This window comes from Podarcis melisellensis (genome assembly GCF_964234715.1).
Source record: "Podarcis melisellensis genome assembly, chromosome: Z".
In the NCBI taxonomy this organism is placed as follows: domain Eukaryota; kingdom Metazoa; phylum Chordata; class Lepidosauria; order Squamata; family Lacertidae; genus Podarcis; species Podarcis melisellensis.
The window spans coordinates 24,900,811-24,919,760 of record NC_138547.1 but is presented as its reverse complement, the minus strand read 5'-3'; the positions used below and the strand labels follow the sequence as shown (position 1 = coordinate 24,919,760).

The following is an 18,950-nucleotide window of genomic DNA, read 5'->3' as shown; positions in this document are numbered from 1 at the left end:
CCTTTAAACCGTGACCTTGCTTTTTGGATTGCACCTGTGAGTTATGGCTACTAGATTTCATCTGAAGCAGGACAGGAATCAAATTATTCATGATGGTTGCTGAGTTCGAGGAGGAAACATTTGCCTGTGTTTGGCTATAATTGGATGCAGTGCTATTTTTATAGAAAAGGAGGTGCCAGAATTCACCACTAATGTCTCCCTTGTCCTCTTATAATGGCAATGGTGCCCACCTGAGATGTGATGGAACTGAGTTCTAGTGAGCTCTGGCTGAAAAAGAAGCCCTGATTCGATGTCTTTTGGAATCAAGATGGCAGTCAGAACCTTAAAAAATCTACACTGATTTGGACACCTCTTAACATAGTGTGGCTACACTCACTGGAGGAATCATTTTTGTTATGGAGGAGTAGGCTGTGTCAATGGGCACTGAGATAGAGCAGCAGAAGGAAGCGGATAAATAAGGTCATGTCTGTTGACACCCTTTCTTTCGTTATAAAGATCACTTTGTACACTACACCCATCCACTATAGCACATTGCAGAAAGCTTTCTACTACCTGATGGAATTAATTCTTTCGGCAATGGCATGTTCTCAATAGATTAAAACAGCATGAGGGCGATAGACTATATAGAAACAAAAACAGGATTGTCATTGTATTAAACAATACAACATGTGCCTCAGCAGTTGCACTGTGCCAAGTGGCAGGATATATATGCCACACATCTGAACGATACCAGTATAGCATGCAGAGAGCTGGACTTTTTTCATTCTGATTGGAAAATTTTCTATTTGCAGAGACGCATTTGGGCTTTCTTTCTTTCTTATGGGGGGAAAAAACAGATCTACATCCCTCAGCATTTTGTCATTTCCTTTCCACTGCATCCTGCTTTTCATGTAAGATACACAGCCTCCGCCCACCCCTACCCCTCTGTAATTCCACTGCAGAATGTTGGCAAACCGGTCCGTCAACTGCTAGTTCTACAAGGCCCAGCTCAACCAGAACAGCTGCTTTTTGCTGGTGCTTTCAAACATCATGTTAAAATATTTAAAAAGCAGCCTGTGAAGTAGACATTATGTTATCCATTAATATGGAACATCACACACACACACACACACACACACACACACACACCATTGGCCATGCTATAGATATTTTTACCCTGGAACATTCGCACATGAATTTAAGATCATTCTACCCAAATGCCACTGTCATCACTTTCATCTGATATTTTGGCCCTTTTCAGTCATGTGAAGGCTAAAAGTGTAGAGGGCTGGGAGTGCGCATACAAGTCTCACCTCTTATGGATGCTTTAGCTGAGATTCCTGTGTTGCAGGGGGTTGGATTAGATGACCCCTGGGTCCCCACTAATTCTAAGATACCTATTATTAAAATTATTATTAAGATTCTAATGTCCTCACATGTGTGAGCTCCTCTCAGAGACCTTCATGCATTGAATGCAAAAGTCTGAATAGATTTGACTGAATGTGCTTTGAAGCTTCTGTGCGATCAGGAACCTCGGTAAGGATCGTGTGCAGGCTTGTAAGCATATTCAGCTGAACATGTAAACCGCATAATAGGCAGGACTTATTTTCCAGCTGGAACTCACAGGAACTCAGTTCTAAGCACCTCTCAGGTGGGCGCCATTGGCATTCTAAGAGAACAAGGGAGGTGTCTGCTGTGAGTTCCGGCACCTCTTTTTTCTAGCCAAAGTCACATCATGTGCTGCTGCACTAAAGGGCACATAAGCAAGTTGCTGGTGACTTTGTTGCACAACAGATTGCACAATTGGTTTTCCAAGGAGTTTCTGCAAATGCAACCGTTGCATTGGATTTCACCTGTCTATTTGTGCAAGAGCCCTTGTGGCAGCTGACGGAGAACATTGGATGCAGACCATTGTGAACTCATTTGGAATAGATTATTTTATTTTTTATTTTTTTACCCCAGAAGCTTTCGGAAAGACCAGATTTCGCACTGTGTTGAGGACTGTGTCATTTTTTTCTGCCTCAGGCACTCAGATGATTCAAGCCACCCCTCCTTTCCGCACTTAGCAAACCGCCGAAACCTTAATTAAGCTCTGTTACATCAAAAGGAACCTAGAAACTTACTACCTTTTAATTTGTTATCTAAAACTCCTGTTTGCTTGACAGACCAAAGTGAGGGGGAATTTTAATGAATGATACATCATGGAAGGGATACAATATGTTACAAGGGACAGATGTTAATAGCTAGTTTTATCTTCCCTGCCTTACTCATTATTCCACACTTCTTGGAAACTTTATTAACTGGCTTGGGAAACTTGATTAACTGCTGCCCTTGCTGGTTTATTGATGTAAAGGAGCTCTCCCTACATTCCCTCATATCTTATCACCAGCGCGGTCTTGTTTAGACAGTGCATGTTAGTTCAAGTCTGAAGACATTTCCCTTCCTCCCCAATTAGCCAAAGGCTGGAAGGAGAAGGGGGAGTGTTGCTGCACACACTCCAATTGCCTTGTTCTGCTCTTAGTCCGGCTGACACAGAAGGCAATACTGTACATACTTTTCATTTAAAAGTGTGTTCCCAAAAGTTCTGGTAGGCAAACTGAGGCCGACATGACCTTGGGGTTCAACTTCTCCACTTGTGGGGACAAGGCTGTGGTTTCTTTCATGCAGGGTGGAGGGTGATCTTCCTGGAGAATACAGCTGAAGAGGGAAAGATGAACCCAGGAAGATTACTTAGGAAGATTGGTAGTCCCATTTGTGTTTTACAAGCTGGTCTCCGACCGTAATAAATTATTATTATTATTATTATTAGGAAGATTATCTACCCTCCAGAAATTTTTGCTTGAATAGAAGCTGAAATGTGTGTGTGTGTGTGTGTGTGTGTGTACTGTGAGTGGTTTCTGGGTGTCATACCAACTTTTGCCTTGGCATAGCCTTGGTGGGCATTGTCTTCTGTCTTAGTGATCATGCCCACCATAGCATGCAGCCTCCCAAAGGTTGGTTAAGGAGAAATGTGGCTCTTGGTCAGGGGCGCTAACTCCTAGGGGCTGTCGTGACTTCAGCCCCCCCAAATGTATTTGATGGGGCTGACTCCCACCCCCACCCCCCAAAGTTGATGTGAGGCATGTCAGACCACTGGCATGAGACCTGAAGTGTGCTTCTGGAAGGACATTGGATCCTCCTCCTTCTCCTGCTATGGAGGGGAAGCAGCCCCTAGCCTGTGACTGTGGCGGTGGCAGGAGGAGGAGCCACCAGCCATGGAAGTGGCATTGTTGCATCTGGGAATGCGGCTAATGTTTGGGTATCACACACAATGTCGTGATGTCATGTGCGATGCTCAGGTGCAACTTTGTGACATCTTGTATGATATCAGCCCCCCCACCCCCATCGGTGCACCACTCAGGTCCTGTGTAGTTTAGGATGGGGCACTTGTGTGGGGTGTGTGTATGTGTTGTAGGGATCAAATGAGGAGGGGGAGAACCATGCATGCCACCTTGAGTAAGGTGGGCTATAAAAGCTAAAATTAAATACCGCACAGTACATACATCAGTTAAAAACTGGTATTGAGAGTTGGGGAATGCCTGGCCTGAAAGGTACATTTTAAATAAGTTACAGATATTCACCACTTTGGGTTCTTCTGTATTGCAACGGGAATTCATTCCATAAAGTAGACTAGCAAGGCTACCCATTTGGAATCTGATTTTCCCATCTCATATACTGCCCCTAAGAATTAAAAAAAAGAAAAACTTCTAAGGAAAATATTTAGCCTTCCCGGTGATGAACAGTTATAGGGCTGGCATTTGATTTAGAGTTTGCTGATAACTAGTGGAGAAACAGCATAAAATAGATTCCTGTGGGAGCCCATTTGACATTTGCATGAATAACAGATGAGTCCATTATGATCCTTGCTTATGAAAAGAATGGTGAGTGAATTCATAATGATTAGACATTTAAAATAACATATTATCTAAAAATATGTGTGGTCTGGCATTCAATAACCAGCTGCAGGACTCCAAAGAGAATGAAATGAAATGGCAGGGAGACCAAATAATGCGCTTCGTATCAGATCATTTATCACAGCTCCTTTAACTTCTTACTAAACACGCTGGCAAAATTTGTGCAAGAAAGTTTCTGGAATGTTCATATATTCAGTCCTTTTTAAAAAAGGGGTACTTAAGGATACGCAGTACCAACACCTCTTTTTGGGGATTAAAAAGTGTGGCACTTATTGTAACAACTTCGTGGTGAGTACTGTCACCTATTTTTCTAGGGGGGAAAGGACTGCATATATTTATTTTTACCTTAATAGAGGAGTAGCCTGGAGGAAAGAAATAAGGCTTATATGGAACACAAAGGCACTAATGTTCAGGGAGTCAATGGCCTGGCTTGCACACCATAGTAAGCCAAATCATGGCTTACTGAGACTGCTAAAATGTTCTGGCTTCTGGAGAGGAACTTTACTCCTTCCTGGTCCTACATGACATTGTACCTAAGCCAAGGTTTTGCTTAGCATATAGGCTGGTTCTACATTGATCTTCTAAACGTTATAAAATATAACGTTGTAAAACATTTAATGGCAGTTACCCTTTGCCGCTGGCTTGCTGCTCTTCCTGGTGTCATGTTTTAATTAACGTTATAAACGAAGCTTATAGTATGAACCAAAGTTTGCAGTTCAGGTGTCTGTTCAGGTATGCCAGTTTACAAATTATTATTCTTCGTGAGTGAGGGTAGAAACTAGCCTACTGTGCAAATGCAAAATTTACATTAATTGCTCTGCACAGTTTTGTCTCTGGCTGTGTCTACGGCCAGCATGTGGACCCTGGAAAGTTGCTCAGATAAGAATGTGGCCCCCAGGCCGAAATGGGTTCAGCACTTGCCATTCCTAGAGACTGGTGTCCAGAGGCATATCACTACTGACAGTGGAGGAAGACGAGAGCCATCACTGCCACTAATAGCATCATCCTCCCTGCATTTACCAGATTCCATGAGCATGCATTGAGATGGTTATTAAGTGTGGTAATGGCATTTGCTCTGGATTGTAGCTGCAAGAACATTGTCTTAAATTTACCACTCCCTAAAGCTTTTGCTATGTATAGTATTACATAAATGCATGCCTATTGCAAATTACTTTCTGCAGTCCCATGTTGAGCCAAGCAAGGTCCATGATGCACTTCCTGAAGGTACCAAAGGGGAGTCCTTGGAATATTTCCATTAGTAAATAGCTTTTCCTCCTGTGAGGAAATGGATGAAATAGCCAGAGGTACTGGGATTCCTGTGGATTTCATGTCAGTCATAGGGTATGGAAATAGCAGTTAATGATGACACCATTTGATTCCATGCAGATTCCCTACGTGAGACAGTCCTGGCCCTATGGAAAGTATGTTTTTAAATGCTTCAGGGAGTGACATATGATCACTTCTATTTAAAAACTCTGCCTCTGCAACTTTTCAGCAGAGGAAACACCAACTGTCTGCAGTGAAAGCTTTGACCAAAAATAATACAATAAAATACAATGAACACAAATTATAAATGTCATTTGTAAAAGGCCAAACGTATAAAATGCCCAGTGGAAGATAGCAGGATAAGATGGAGTCTTGCTGAGAAGTATTTAAGGGAAAGTATTTGGGTAATGATTGTCAGAAGACTAATGGGTTGCTGTTGGAGAAACGGGTAAAGGCAGTTTGGAGGTAGCATTAACAGATTGTGTCAAATGCCAGGCGTTGGAGATAAGCATACAGGTCTCTTCATGTATGAGGTCCAGTGTCCTCATCACTTTTTCAATACAGAAGAAGAAATGGGCCAGTCTCTCTTTCCATCAGTTTCACATTGTTCAAATATTAAGTTCAGTTCTCCACATTTCCACATCAGTTTGTGATAATGCAAAGTTCACCTAAACATACACATTTGTATGGAATTTGGCCTAATACGCACATTTTTACTAAACAATTTCCCCCAATAGAGCACATTTTCATACATTGTTTTCACTAATATACACATTTATATGCACATTTTAGTATGCATGTTTGTACACATTACTTGGCTGCATTGCATACTTCAGAGAAGTGTGAATTGCTCACCCTGTTGGTGAGGGCTACTGGTACTAGGGACATGGCCTTTTCATTGGGGGCCCCACAATTATGGAATTCACTTTCCCATGCGCTGTGCCAAGCTCCCTCTCTGCCAGTCATTAGACATACTTGATAAACAACAACCACAAAGCCCTTGAAGATTTATTGGTATTAGGGTGGCTTATATCAGTGCATGGTTTAATGTGTTCTCGAAGCTACCAGCATGAGTTTGACCAAACTGCGGGAGGCAGTGGAAGACAGGAGTGCCTGGCATGCTCTGGTCCAGGGGGTCACGAAGAGTCGGACACGACTAAACGACTAAACAACAACAACAACAACAACAACAACAACAAGGGGCTTGGTGGTTAAATCTCTGCTTTTGAGAGCCTGTGGAAAGCCTGAAAATAGAGTGTTCCAAGGTGTGCTGGGCAGCCACCTGAGGAGCTGCAAGATCCCAAGCTGGCCTCACCACTGTTGCACAATGGCACCAGGCCCATCCCAAGACCGATCTCAACTTCCTCTGCCACTGTCGCAAGCAGTAGGGCTGAGAATGTGGTTGTGGCCCCAGTGCTCTGCAAAACCCTACAGCGGGGTAGGTGAGAAACACCAGGTTTGTGCCCTAAAGGGATAAGCCAAAGACTTCTTAGGAAAGAAGGTTCTGAGAAGGGGTTTAAAAGAAGACAGAGAAAAGGCACCATATAAGTGCTCAGGGAAGGAGTCATACAGGACTACAAAGCAGAAGTAGGTGAAATAGCCAGGCCAGGTTAATTATAAATGAGGTGTGACAATTTCTTTATGTTCGAGAATGCAAGATGATATGTACCGAACCCGGGAGTGAATCCAATTGAGATCAGGGGGATTTACTTCTGAGTAAACAAGCGTAGGAGATTCACTCCCTTGATCTGGTGATTATCTTCGCCTCTCTCTCACACCCACACTCTCACCCTCTGACAATATGTGCTACTTGTGCCTTCAAACAATATTTGCTGAATTCTGATGCACTAGGGCAGGGGTCTGCAAACCTTTTCAGCAGGGGGCCAGTCCACTGTCCCTCAGACCTTGTGGGGGACCAGACTACGGTATATATTTTTTTGGGGGGAGGGAATGAACGAATTCCTGTGCCCCACGAATAACCAAGAGATGCATTTTAAATAAAAGGACACATCCTACTCATGTAAAAACACGCTGATTCCTGGACCGTTCGTGGGCCGGATTTAGAAGGTGATTGGGCCGGATCCGGCCCCTGGGCCTTAGTTTGCCTACCCATGCTCTAGGGACTGCAATGTTTATAATGGAGTTTAAAACTGGCCAACTATACTGAACAGAAAAATTGCTGCTTAATAACTCCAGAGCTTCCAATACCACTAACCTAAGAAGTATCAAAGCTTTCCTCATATTCATTGGATCCTTTTGGATGTTTATAGTAATCAAGACATTTGTCTATCAGGATACGATTTGACTTTGTCTCATGGGATGGTAACAGATTGAATAAGGCCATGTGCCGAAAATCTGAAATTATGCTGTATTAGGTAATGCTTTGGCACCCTCTAGTGGTGTGAAATGGCAAGGCTTGGCTTAGCTTCCCTGAAACCCCTCAAAGGAAATCAATTTGGTAGATGCTCATTTATTTATGTGTATAATAATCACTGGCATGGATTTCATTTTAAGCTTTCTTTAAAAAAAATGTATTTTTTTGCAATTCACACCAGTGTAAATTAGTGAGTGATTCAACTGTCAGCCTCAATTTTGTGTTTGGAAGTTAACCAAAGGTTAGCCTGGCTAAGGATCCTGGGTAAAATTCCCTTCCTGCACCTTATTTGCCATCATACTTACCCCTTGATGCCTTACCCTCTTGCTGGCAAGGCCACTGAGTGACAGGAACCTCACTGACTAAATCACCTGACTAAATGCTGGGTTGCAATAAAGATCACAAGGTAACTGGCAAACAAAAGCTGCTGAGAATCAAGTTTTGGAACCTTAAAACTCCTGCATCAGACTGGGAGTCCTGCAGAAATGCAGATAGAGACCAGTGTCTCAATGAAGCTGCTCTGTCAAAAGAAGAAGTCACGTGCCACAGCAATTGTCCCCAACAAGGCAGTCTATTCAAGAGCACCATCTAAGACAGGGGTCAGCAAACTTTTTCAGCAGGGGGCTGTCCCTCAGACCTTGTGGGGGACCGGGTTATATTTTGAAAAAAAAAAAATATATGAATGAATTCCTATGCCCCACAAATAACCCAGATATGCATTAGAGCACACATTCTGCTCATGTAAAAACACCAGGCAGGCCCCACAAATAACCCAGAGATGCATTTTAAAGAACACATTCTACTCATGTGAAAACATGCTGATTCCCGGACCGTCTGCGGGCCGGATTTAGAAGACGATTGGGCCAGATCCGGCCCCCGGGCCTTAGCTTGCCTACCCATGATCTAAGAGACAAACTTTGTTGATGGCATCCCATTCCACCTGTAAACACGCCCCTTCTGTGCATGCCCCTATCTCTCCTTTAATTGCTCCCTCATGTCACAAAGTCTTTCCCCTCAAATCTCGTAAGACAGGAGCTAAGCATTGCTGTTCTGCTGTGTTTGTCTGCTCCCATTACCTATCCATTCTCAAAGGAAAATTGTAAACTTGCCACGGGATCAAAGGCTTGGTGGAGGGTCCATACCTGTGATCCTGCTCTCCTGATAAAGATCTGATGTAACTTCACACATTCTAGAGTGCTAGAAGAGGGAACGTTGTACCTATACAGTGGTACCTTGGGTTACAGATGCTTCAGGTTACAGACTCCACTAACCCAGAAATAGTACCTCGGGTTAAGAACTTTGCTTCAGGGTGAGAGGCCCCATTAGCTAAAGTGGTGCTTCAGGTTAAGAACAGTTTCAGGTTAAGAACAGACCTCCAGAACGAATTAAGTTCTTAACCCGAGGTACCACTGTATTTGTATTGTAGCTTTCCACTGCTAGTTCCCCATTTTAACATAGGAACGATTATTTCTTCACATTTTGGAGCATGATCATCGTACAATACAGCCCATGGTTGTATATATGCTGCCATGGCTCAACCAATGGATTCTTACAAATACCTATTGTTCTTTTGAATAAATATCAGTAGTTTTGGTGTGTTGGTATGCTTTTCTTGTCACAGAAGGATTTAGATGCATACTCAGGACAACAAAGGTCCGTATAGTAATAGCTATGGTTTTCCCAGTAGTGATGTATGGAAGTGAGAGCTGGACCATAAAGAAGGCTGATTGCCGAAGAATTGATGCTTTTGAATTATGGTGCTGGAGGAGACTCTTGAGAGTCCCATGGACTGCAAGAAGATCAAACGCATCCATTCTTAAGGACCAAACTGCGGGAAGCAGTGGAAGACAGGAGTGCCTGGCATGCTCTGGTCCATGGGGTCACGAAGAGTTGGACACGACTAAATGACTAAATAACAACAACTCGGGACAACATGCCATACAACACCAGTAAAAGATCCTGCCTTTCTGAAAGCATGTTTAGAGGCCTTAGGTGTCTCTCAAGCACACATGCTAACATTAGATAATTACCTCTTTAGACCTGGCGATAGTCACTAATTGCTCACAGGGAGCCTGGTGGTTTAGATCCACAAGCTATTTTGAGAACAGGATGTATTATCCCATTGCAGCAATTACACAATAGATTCTTACAAATGGGTTTTTGATGGGACTGCCTAAGAAAAGTGTCCGGAAGCTGCAATTGCTTAAGGTCATTTGCTCAGAACTTGAAGACTAGAACTTGGAGAATTGAGCACATCTCAAGCAGTACTTATACTGGCTGCCAATTTATTTCTGAGGGTTGTAAACTTAGTTAATTAAAAGATTTCACAGCCTAATTCTTACTCTTTCGATTTTTCTGCTAAGGATGGGACTTTGAACTCTGCTCAGCCCCACATTTTAAACAAAGTGGTAAGCCAATCTCTTTGCACATGCAACCCATACACATGGGCACCTGAAGGGATAAATTGCAATCAAATATCCTTTCCTACCTATTAAAACCCATCCCACACCTTTAAGTAGGACTCATGTTGGAGACAATCCTATAGTCACAAACACACAAACCTTACTGGTTTTCTAAAAATAAAATAAGAACCAATTGCTGCATTTTGCTAAAAATACTCATTCCAGAAACATACAAATGAATCCTGTGTAGCATAAAATTCCTTATGTTAATCATTCTTTCCCTTCCTTCACCAAACCAAGTTTAACCATGTACATTTACAACATATCCCAAACTGTATTCACTGTATGAATACAGCCAAGCTATGGGTCTTGTACATTTCCCCCTAGTTGCATGCCATATCTGTTCCTACTGTAGTACTTATACTGGACAGTAGCTCTGATTTTGAATTTGGTGTTATATCTGGGGGTTGTTCTCAGTGGCATTAACTGATAAAAATGCATAAGGTAAATTCATTTGATTCAGATTGCAATTCCTTTGTTTCTGCGTAGGACCCACACTGCAGAAAGGAATCCCATGGACAACAGGTGTCCCTTGGCCTAGCTGCACTGAAAAGATGGAGTCCAACTCTCATCAACATGGTCCATGGTCCAGGGTGATGGTGATTTTAGTCCAGCAACACCTGGAGGGCTGGAGCAACCTCACCACGGGCCTAAAGGCAGCTGAGTTCTTTCAAAATCTACCATGGGAAGGATAATTTATCCTAAAAGGCAGGTAAAAAACCCATCCAACATTTTATTCATTCACTGCTGTTGTTCTAAAATGTGTGTGTTGTTTTGTGTGTATTTTTAAATGTAACCTTATTATATTGTTTTACTATTTTAAAGCACCTTGGGAGGATAATTCCTTCTGTAAGGCAACACATTCAATAGACAACAAAGAAAAATTATGTCCTATTAATGTCAAACTGACCTCCAGCGTTCTGACTAGTATATTTACATCCTTGCTCAAGCATAGACTTCACCCTCCTTCTTTCAGAGTGAAATCGAGCTCACCCTCTGATTTGCTGATGAGAGCTTGTTTAACTGAGCAGCCAGGACTGGTGTGAGATCCATGCCTCTGGCCCAGCTTGTAAATTGATGCCCTTGATAGGCCACACTGCTGAGGCCAGGTATGACTACCTTGCAGTTCCAGAGCTGGCCCAATACATTTTGGCACCTGAGGCGAACCACAAAATGGCACCCCCCCCGCCAGGGAAGAAGGGGTGAGGGAAGATCTGCATCAGAAACTGGGGTGGGGGGATAGGAATCTATATCAAGATCTGCTGCCCCTGTGGATTCTACTGCCTGAGCGGGGCAGGGGGGTGGGTTGCCTCACCTTGCCTCATGGGTGGACTGGCCAAATGTAGGTCAAGGGCTGTGAACTCTTGCAAAGAAGTTGGCTAGCCTTTCATGGGCTTGTTTGGAATTAGCTGCCAAGTTGCCTCTTAGAATCTCACACCAGCAGGAAGGCAAATACCACAGTGAGAAGCTTTTAGCACCAAGGTCACCCTTCCAATACAAATACTGAAATTGACAGATTGCTTTCTGAAGTGCCAGCGTTAAATGATCTCCTTACATGCTTCAGCATCTGCATAAGGATTCCCACCTATTTTGCAGCAGCTATTAAAACCCTACCCCAGCAATGGTTTTGCTGGGTAGCCTTGCAGAGATTTGGCTTTAGAGTAAATTTATACTCCAGACTGAAACTGGTTCAACTGACCAAGAATTCCCAATTTATTCTACTGCACCCTAGGCACTTTAAGGTTCCCAGGCAAACTCATAACAGCTTAGTGAAATCAAAGCTGCTTTATCAAGTACCTGCAGGTGTTGCCCTGGGCTGGTCATAGTGGGAAATTAAAAAGTTAATGGAAAATAATCTTGGAGAGAATGTCTTGGACATAGTAGAGTTTGAGTTGCTTATCCACTATCCCAAGAATCAGGAAAACAGTTGGACAGAAAGGATCTGACGGTGGCTTGGGGTAGAAATATATAGCTGGGTTGTCTTCTGCATATAACTGACAGTGAAAGTCCTTTTGATTTGATAAAGTCATATCAATGCTGTGTGCAAACAATGAACAGTCTTTATGGAGGATACTTTGATGTTTGTGCTAAATATCCATGAGTGGAAAGGCAGCACAGGCTTTTGCAAAGGGCATCATCACATAGTCTGGGTTCCAGTCCTCAGTCTGTTTTTTCCAACCTGTTTTTTCCGCAGGGGAACACTCTTTCTCTGTTTTCCTCATATTTGTGGGCCTCTCAAGGATTCATCTAAAGTCTTCTGCTATTCTTTGTCTGCACCCTGATCTTGCATGGCATGGTCAAATCTCATGCCTTTTAGTGGGAGCTGACACCACCCAACTCTACCTCTCTGTGATTACAGTGGTACCTCGGGTTAAGTAGGTACTTAATTCGTTCTGGAGGTCCATTCTTAATCTGAAACTGTTCTTAACCTGAAGCACCAATTTAGCTAATGGGGCCTCTTCCTGCTGCCGCACTGCCGGAGCACAATTTCTGTTCTCATCCTGAAGCAAAGTTCTTAACCCGAGGTACTATTTCTGGGTTAGTGGAGTCTGTAACCTGAAGCGAATGTAACCTGATGCGTATGTAACCCAAGGTACTACTGTATAGCTAATGTCCTCCATCCAATCCCACATGTCCAACTGATTGTCTGATATCTTGACTTGGATATTTTATCACTGTATCTTTATATTCTCTCAATATTACCATTCACCATCTTCTTCAGGCATGAAGCCATTGGCTTCATTATTCTCTCTCTCTCCTTTGCTCCCCACATTGAATCTGTTGTAAAACCTTGCTGCTTTGTACAGTATTGCAAAACATGACCTTTCCCTTTCCCTCCTCTGTTCCATGTTCTCATCTTCTTTTGCTTTGACTATTACAAGTTTCTCATCTCTGGCCTTAACTTGGACAACTCCATCTTTGCCATTATCATAATCCTAAATTCAGCCACCAAAACTGTTGACCATTGGTTAAGTACCCTTAAGTATACAAAACTTTGGGAGGCTTGCAGAAATATACAAATTTATGCAAAAGTTTACCAGTGGAATACCAAAAATGCCAGTCATAAAAACTATTGCATTGATAATCTATTTGAAACCAGTGCAGCAGCTAAAATATTAAAATACCTAACCAATCACTGTGCTCTGCAGCAGAGAGTCTCCTTTAAAGGTAAAGGTAAAGGTACCCCTGCCCGTACGGGCCAGTCTTGCCAGACTCTGGGGTTGTGCGCCCATCTCACTTAAGAGGCCAGGGGCCAGCGCTGTCCGGAGACACTTCCGGGTCACGTGGCCAGCGTGACAAAGCTGCATCTGGCGAGCCAGAGCTGCACACAGAAACGCCGTTTACCTTCCCGCTGGCAAGCGGTCCCTATTTATCTACTTGCACCCGGAGGTGCTTTCAAACTGCTAGGTTGGCAGGCGCTGGGACCGAGCAGCGGGAGCGCACCCCGCCGCAGGGATTCGAACCGCCGACCTTTCAATCGGCAAGTCCTAGGCGCTGAGGCTTTAACCCACAGCGCCACCTGCGTCCCAGAGAGTCTCCTTTAGATATCATCTAATCCTGAGCCCCGTTCTGTACAATGTTTGAAGTGCTCCTTTCATGTGGTGGCATCTGCCCTTAGGAACTGCCCCCCCCATTACATATCAGAAAGTGCAATCTCTGTTGTTGTCGTTTTTCTAGTGCCTATTGAAGGTCTTCCTTTTTCAACAAGGCTTTAAAGTGGAGATTATTATTTTAATTTAGCAGTTGTTGTGTTGCATTGGTGCAAATATCTAATGCACCAGGTATATGTGCCCATTCTAGTTCAACTGGCTTAGAGAACAAAAACCACCTAAAAAGCCCTTGCATAGACACCAGGTGAACTTTTCTAGGAAGTGCATTCCATGAATGAGCACCATCACTGAAAAGGCCCTTCTCCTGGTAGCCATCAACCTCACTTCCTTGGGCAGTAGAACCTGGAGATGAACTTCTGCTTCTGTGCTCCACCCCCAAACTCCTACATTCACTAGTGATATGCTGAAACACGCTCTTCAATTATACTAAAGTTTTCTTTCTCTGAAAAGAGGCTTCCTTCCACCTTCCTCATTCTCAGGGTACTTTAGAATTCTTCCAGAACCTTGGTGGGTGTAGGGTTGAGCTTACCGTATCATTGTGAATTGGCTGTGGGTGGTGGGTGTTCCCCACCCTTTCCATTAAACATTTCTCCAGCACTATGCAGCCTCCCCAGCTCCCTAATCTAAAAAAGGCCCATTGGGAAGAGTTACATCATGAGGTCTCCTGTGGGTTTTAGTGGAAGCTGGGGAAATTAACTATCATCATCATCTACTGATTTTTTTTTTAAAGAAAAAGAACTAAAAATTCTTCACTTAAAGAAATAATTATGAACAGCTGTCATGGTAGGCAACCTTCCTGGTTCCCCAGACATATAGGAAAGCCCAGCTGAAGATGTCTTTTGGTTTCAGAAAGTGTGGGCACTTGGAGAGGATGATGATTTGTGGGCAGAAAAGAAGAACCCTCTAAACCCACCCTTGGCCATCTCAACCACAAGGAAAGCCTGAAAAAAAAAATCTGTATGCCAACCACAATGTTTTCTCTTTCTTTTGCTAATTACTGAACGAAGGTTCTTTTCTCATTAACTGATAGCGGATAAGAAAAACAGAGCAAGATGCAGAAGAAATTTTCAGTAGCGAGCACACCATGACTGATTGCCCTTGGATTTGGCACAAACTATTTGAGTACCTGCAATGAATGACCTTATCTCAGTGCCAGGTCCACAGTTTGATGGGCCCTTGGCATGGGGCTGACAATGAACTCCACCCCCTCCCCAATTATCCCCTGACCAGGATGGGTATGGCTCTGCCTGCAACATACGTCTATGGAATCAATGCATTTCATAGATTTATAGGGCAGGGCATTATATTTTGGGTAATTTAAGATGGCAGGCAGGCACCATGGACAGTGAATGGCAACATAGCTGGGCTCTGGTGGGCTAGTGAGGGGTCCTTTCAAGATTCTGGGTGCCCTTGACCAATGCTCCATTTGACCAATAGCTGATGACAGGCCTGCTTTATCTCTGCACTCTCATATCCTAATACCAGAGATGGGAGAGAAATTTGTTCTGTTTGCAAATCTACCTAATTCACACTTTTTGAAACTATACAATACATGAACCGAAACACAACCGTTCTTGAAAATTCACATTTCCCTGAATCGTGTATTGCAGTTCTGCAGCCAAGCAGTGTGTACAAAATTGAATAAACTGTAAAATGTATAAAGTAATAAAAATTTGCATTATATTGGGAAGATTGTGAAAATGAATATATTAGATGAAATTGCATGTTAAAAGAAATCCACATTAAAAGATGATGAATTTTCCGGAGGTCTTTTTACACCCCCCCCTTTTTTTTGCATGTGGAAATGTAGAGGATTGAAATTAAGATTGGAAAAATATGAAACTGAGAGGAAGTGAGGCTGACATTTACCAGTGATGGGACAAAGATCACAGTCTCTAAGTTTCATATTTTTTCTTAATTAGTTTTTATTAAAGATTTTCTTGTTTTATTACAAATAAACATGGAAAAGTATGCTTGATATTAAAGGCCTGGACATATTCATATGGATATAAGTGATCCTTTAAACATTAATATCAGTGTTCTATACTGAGCACAGAAATGAAATAATAAATAGCCAATTAACTGGTACAGAATCCGTGTAATATGTGCTGGCCATTTTGCCACTACCAGATCATAGAATCATAGAGTTGGAAGAGACCCTGAGGATCATTTAGTCTAACCCCATGCAAAGCAGGAATATGCAGCCCCATAAGGGGATTGAACCTGCCACCTTGGTGTTGTCTGCACCACACTCTAACCAAGTGAGCTATCCAGACTAGTAACCTCGCAGTTCCTAATTGTTTGGCAGTCTTAATACAGCATGGCTATGCTCTGAGTGGGCAGCTGGAAAATGATAGGAAGTCTAAATAAATGATCGTTTTAGTTACATAAGCCTTTCTTGGACAAAGAAGCAAAGAAACACCAAGCGAGTCAGGTAGCACCATAATCACCCAACATCTTTCTCATCCTAGACTGCAGGTAATGTCTTGTATGTGGGATTGCTTTTGAAGATGGTTCAGGTACTTGAACTGGTGAAGAACATGGCTGCCTCAATCCTGGTTGGGGCCAGGTGGTCAAAACAAGCAACGCAAACCCTAAACCAGTACAGTGGTATCTCTGGTTACGTACTTAATTCGTTCCGGAGGTCTGTTCTTAACCTGAAACTGTTCTTAACCCGAAGCACCACTTTAGTTAATGGGGCCTCCCGCTGCCACCGCGCCACTGGAGCCCGATTTCTGTTCTCATCCTGAAGTTCTTAACCCGAGGTACTATTTCTGGGTTAGCAGAGTCTGTAACCTGAAACGCATGTAACCAGAGCTACCACTGTAGTAAGTTTATCATGCAAGCCAGGGCATTTCTGGGCCTAAGTCAAAGTGCTGGTTTTCTGCTGTAAAGCCCTAAAGTTTTGGATCAGGTTATCTGAAGGAATGCCTGCACCCATCCAGGGATGGAATAATCTGTCAATTTTGGTCTCCCAAAGTTGTTATTTTTCCCAGCTCTCCCGCTCAATGCAAATCATGATTTTGCCTAATAAAATGTATTTCTGTATGTTACTTCATGCATCTCTGTACAAATTATTTTGGCTGGTGGCCTGCATCACAAAATCCAAAGAAATGCAGATGTTGAAGGATAGCTGGAATACAGCTCCAACCATCCCTTACCAGGAGCCATGCTGGCTAGAGCTGATTGAAGTTGTGCTCAAGCAACATCTGGAATGCCAAAGACTTTCCACCTCTGCCGCAAAACAAGTTAAAGCAATTACATTGTGTGGATTTAATGGAATGCATATTGCTGCTTTAGCAACATGTGAAATAAATGATCAGCGCTTAAAAATATTGCGAAGTTGCTGTCTGGATTTTCTTGTTTCAAACATTTTGTGTGTGTTTCATGATTATGTAAGCTATCTTGTAACGGCAATGCCCTAGAGGGCACCCTGTAAACAAACAAATCGCCAAACAAGGCCTCCTAATTCCTTTTCCCCTTGCAGAGCTGCAATTCCCAATCCATTTGGGAATTGTTGCTCTGAGAGGGGACAATAGGGGTCTCCTAGCAACTCTCAACACCCTGAACAAACTGCAGTTCCCAGGATTCCTTGGGGGAGCCATGGATGTTTAAAATGATATGACACTGTTTTTAATGTGCAGTGCGGCTGGGACCCCACTGGCAGCAATTCGCCAGGGTTTCTGCATGAGTCCTTCCAAGACCTACCTGGAGAAACCAGGGACTGAACCTGGGACCGTTTTGCATGTGAATACGATGCTCGACAACTGAGTTACAGCACGTGTAACAGGGAGATGCCAAAGAAAACCCTTTGCATCTGCCATATAAGGGCCTCTGCACATTTCACCTCAAAGGTATAATGTTTCATATGCACACACAGCCCCCAGCTCAGAATGTGTGAATGTGACAATGACATCCTTCCAAACCCTCATCTTGGTGCAACGTCCTGCTGTGTGTACACTCATGAGCAAACATGGGTTTGCTGCTGAGTAATTTGTGAAACAGCCCTGAAGCGTTGTTGCTGTGTTTGCAATTTTTTTTTTTTAGTTAGTCAAGACATCTATTTAAATCCAGCAAGAAGGCACCCAAACGCTGGAAGAAAAGCTTCTGGATAATGTTGGCGACAGAAACACCACCCCAACGAAAAGAGGTGGGTTCTGTTCCAGAAACACTTCTTCATAATCAGATACATCCAAGCACGAATAAAATGAGCCTTCTTTAATATCTAAAGCAACCCAGGCAAGCAAAGCAACTAGGATTCGGTAAGGTTTTACACAGAACGACGATGACGACGACAGCAAAACCCTGACATGCTTTTTTTTTTCTGGGTAAGCTGAATGGAACTGAACAGCATTGGCGATGTGCGTCGTCAGTTTCCAGAATGGAGAGAGAGAGAGAGAGGAACGGCGAATCTAAATGTGTTACTTAAGGCTGGAAGATTTCAGAGGATGAAAATGGAGACTGGGACTGCCAGGAGCTGCCTGCCATGCCGACAAATCTGATCTGGAAATGATGGATGCAAACGGGGTGGGTGGGAAGGTGGGAAGAACCACATTCAGTAAGCTCCATCAAACTGCCATGCAAAACTAGCCAAAAGTGCTCATGTCCTTACCGTGCTGTGGCTGGCAGGCAATCCGTGTCTGGGAGCCTTCGGTCCCGCTAACTAGGCTCTGGGGGTTTTGTTTGCAAGAGAGATTGTCCTTTATGGGATCGGAGCAGGAAAATGGAGATATAAAGAGAAATGAACACAACGTGCAAGGCAAATAGCTGCAGTTCTTTAACATGCTTCCTGCGTTATTGTTAAGCTGCATCCGCAGTCGAGGAGGCTACGTTCCCCAAAATAGGACAGGCTGCTGTCAGTGGCTTGCTTGAAACCTGAGCAAGAATTTGCGGAACGGTGGAGAATCTGGGTTGCTGGAGTGTACGACCACAGCAAGAAATTGCTGGCAGTAGGGAGCAAGGATGCTCAGAAAGGGAGTGAAATTGCGAATTCGCCACTGACAGGACATGAGCCGGCCACCAACGCTTCCCCCCTCGTCTTAACCCTTAAGAGCCCAGCCTAAAAGGAGGAGGCGAACGCGCTCGAAGAACCACTATACTTGCCCTCATCATCCTTCTCTTTTGGGGTTGGGTGACGCGCTGAATTACGGCAGCGTCCCTGCTTCTGAGAATTCACATGCTCCAGCGTCCTGACATTATGCAGAGGTCTGCACATTTTTAACCCATCAGTAGCAGGGCTTCCTTTTCTACTGGCTGGTTCTCCCTTGGCCTCTGGGCAGCTGGATAACGAAAAGACACTCTGATG

The 18,950-nt window shown here is 43.5% G+C and overlaps 1 protein-coding gene and 1 long non-coding RNA gene across 2 annotated transcripts in view; one reads left to right on the top strand and one right to left on the bottom strand.

The window, feature by feature from the left end:
• The window catches only part of AMMECR1 (AMMECR nuclear protein 1), a 128,744-nt gene extending 110,035 nt beyond the window's left edge, over window positions 1-18,709 (bottom strand). Inside the window, exon 1 of the mRNA XM_081897430.1 lies at window positions 18,258-18,709. Within this exon, the coding sequence (XP_081753556.1) occupies window positions 18,258-18,456 (199 nt within the window). The 5' untranslated portion in view covers window positions 18,457-18,709. The remainder of the gene's footprint in view (window positions 1-18,257) is intronic.
• Window positions 10,533-17,122, top strand: LOC309362078. Its single transcript, XR_014164778.1, has 3 exons — window positions 10,533-10,746; window positions 16,117-16,255; window positions 16,479-17,122. It is a non-coding gene; the product is annotated as an uncharacterized lncRNA (long non-coding RNA).
• Window positions 18,710-18,950: the final 241 nt, after the last annotated feature.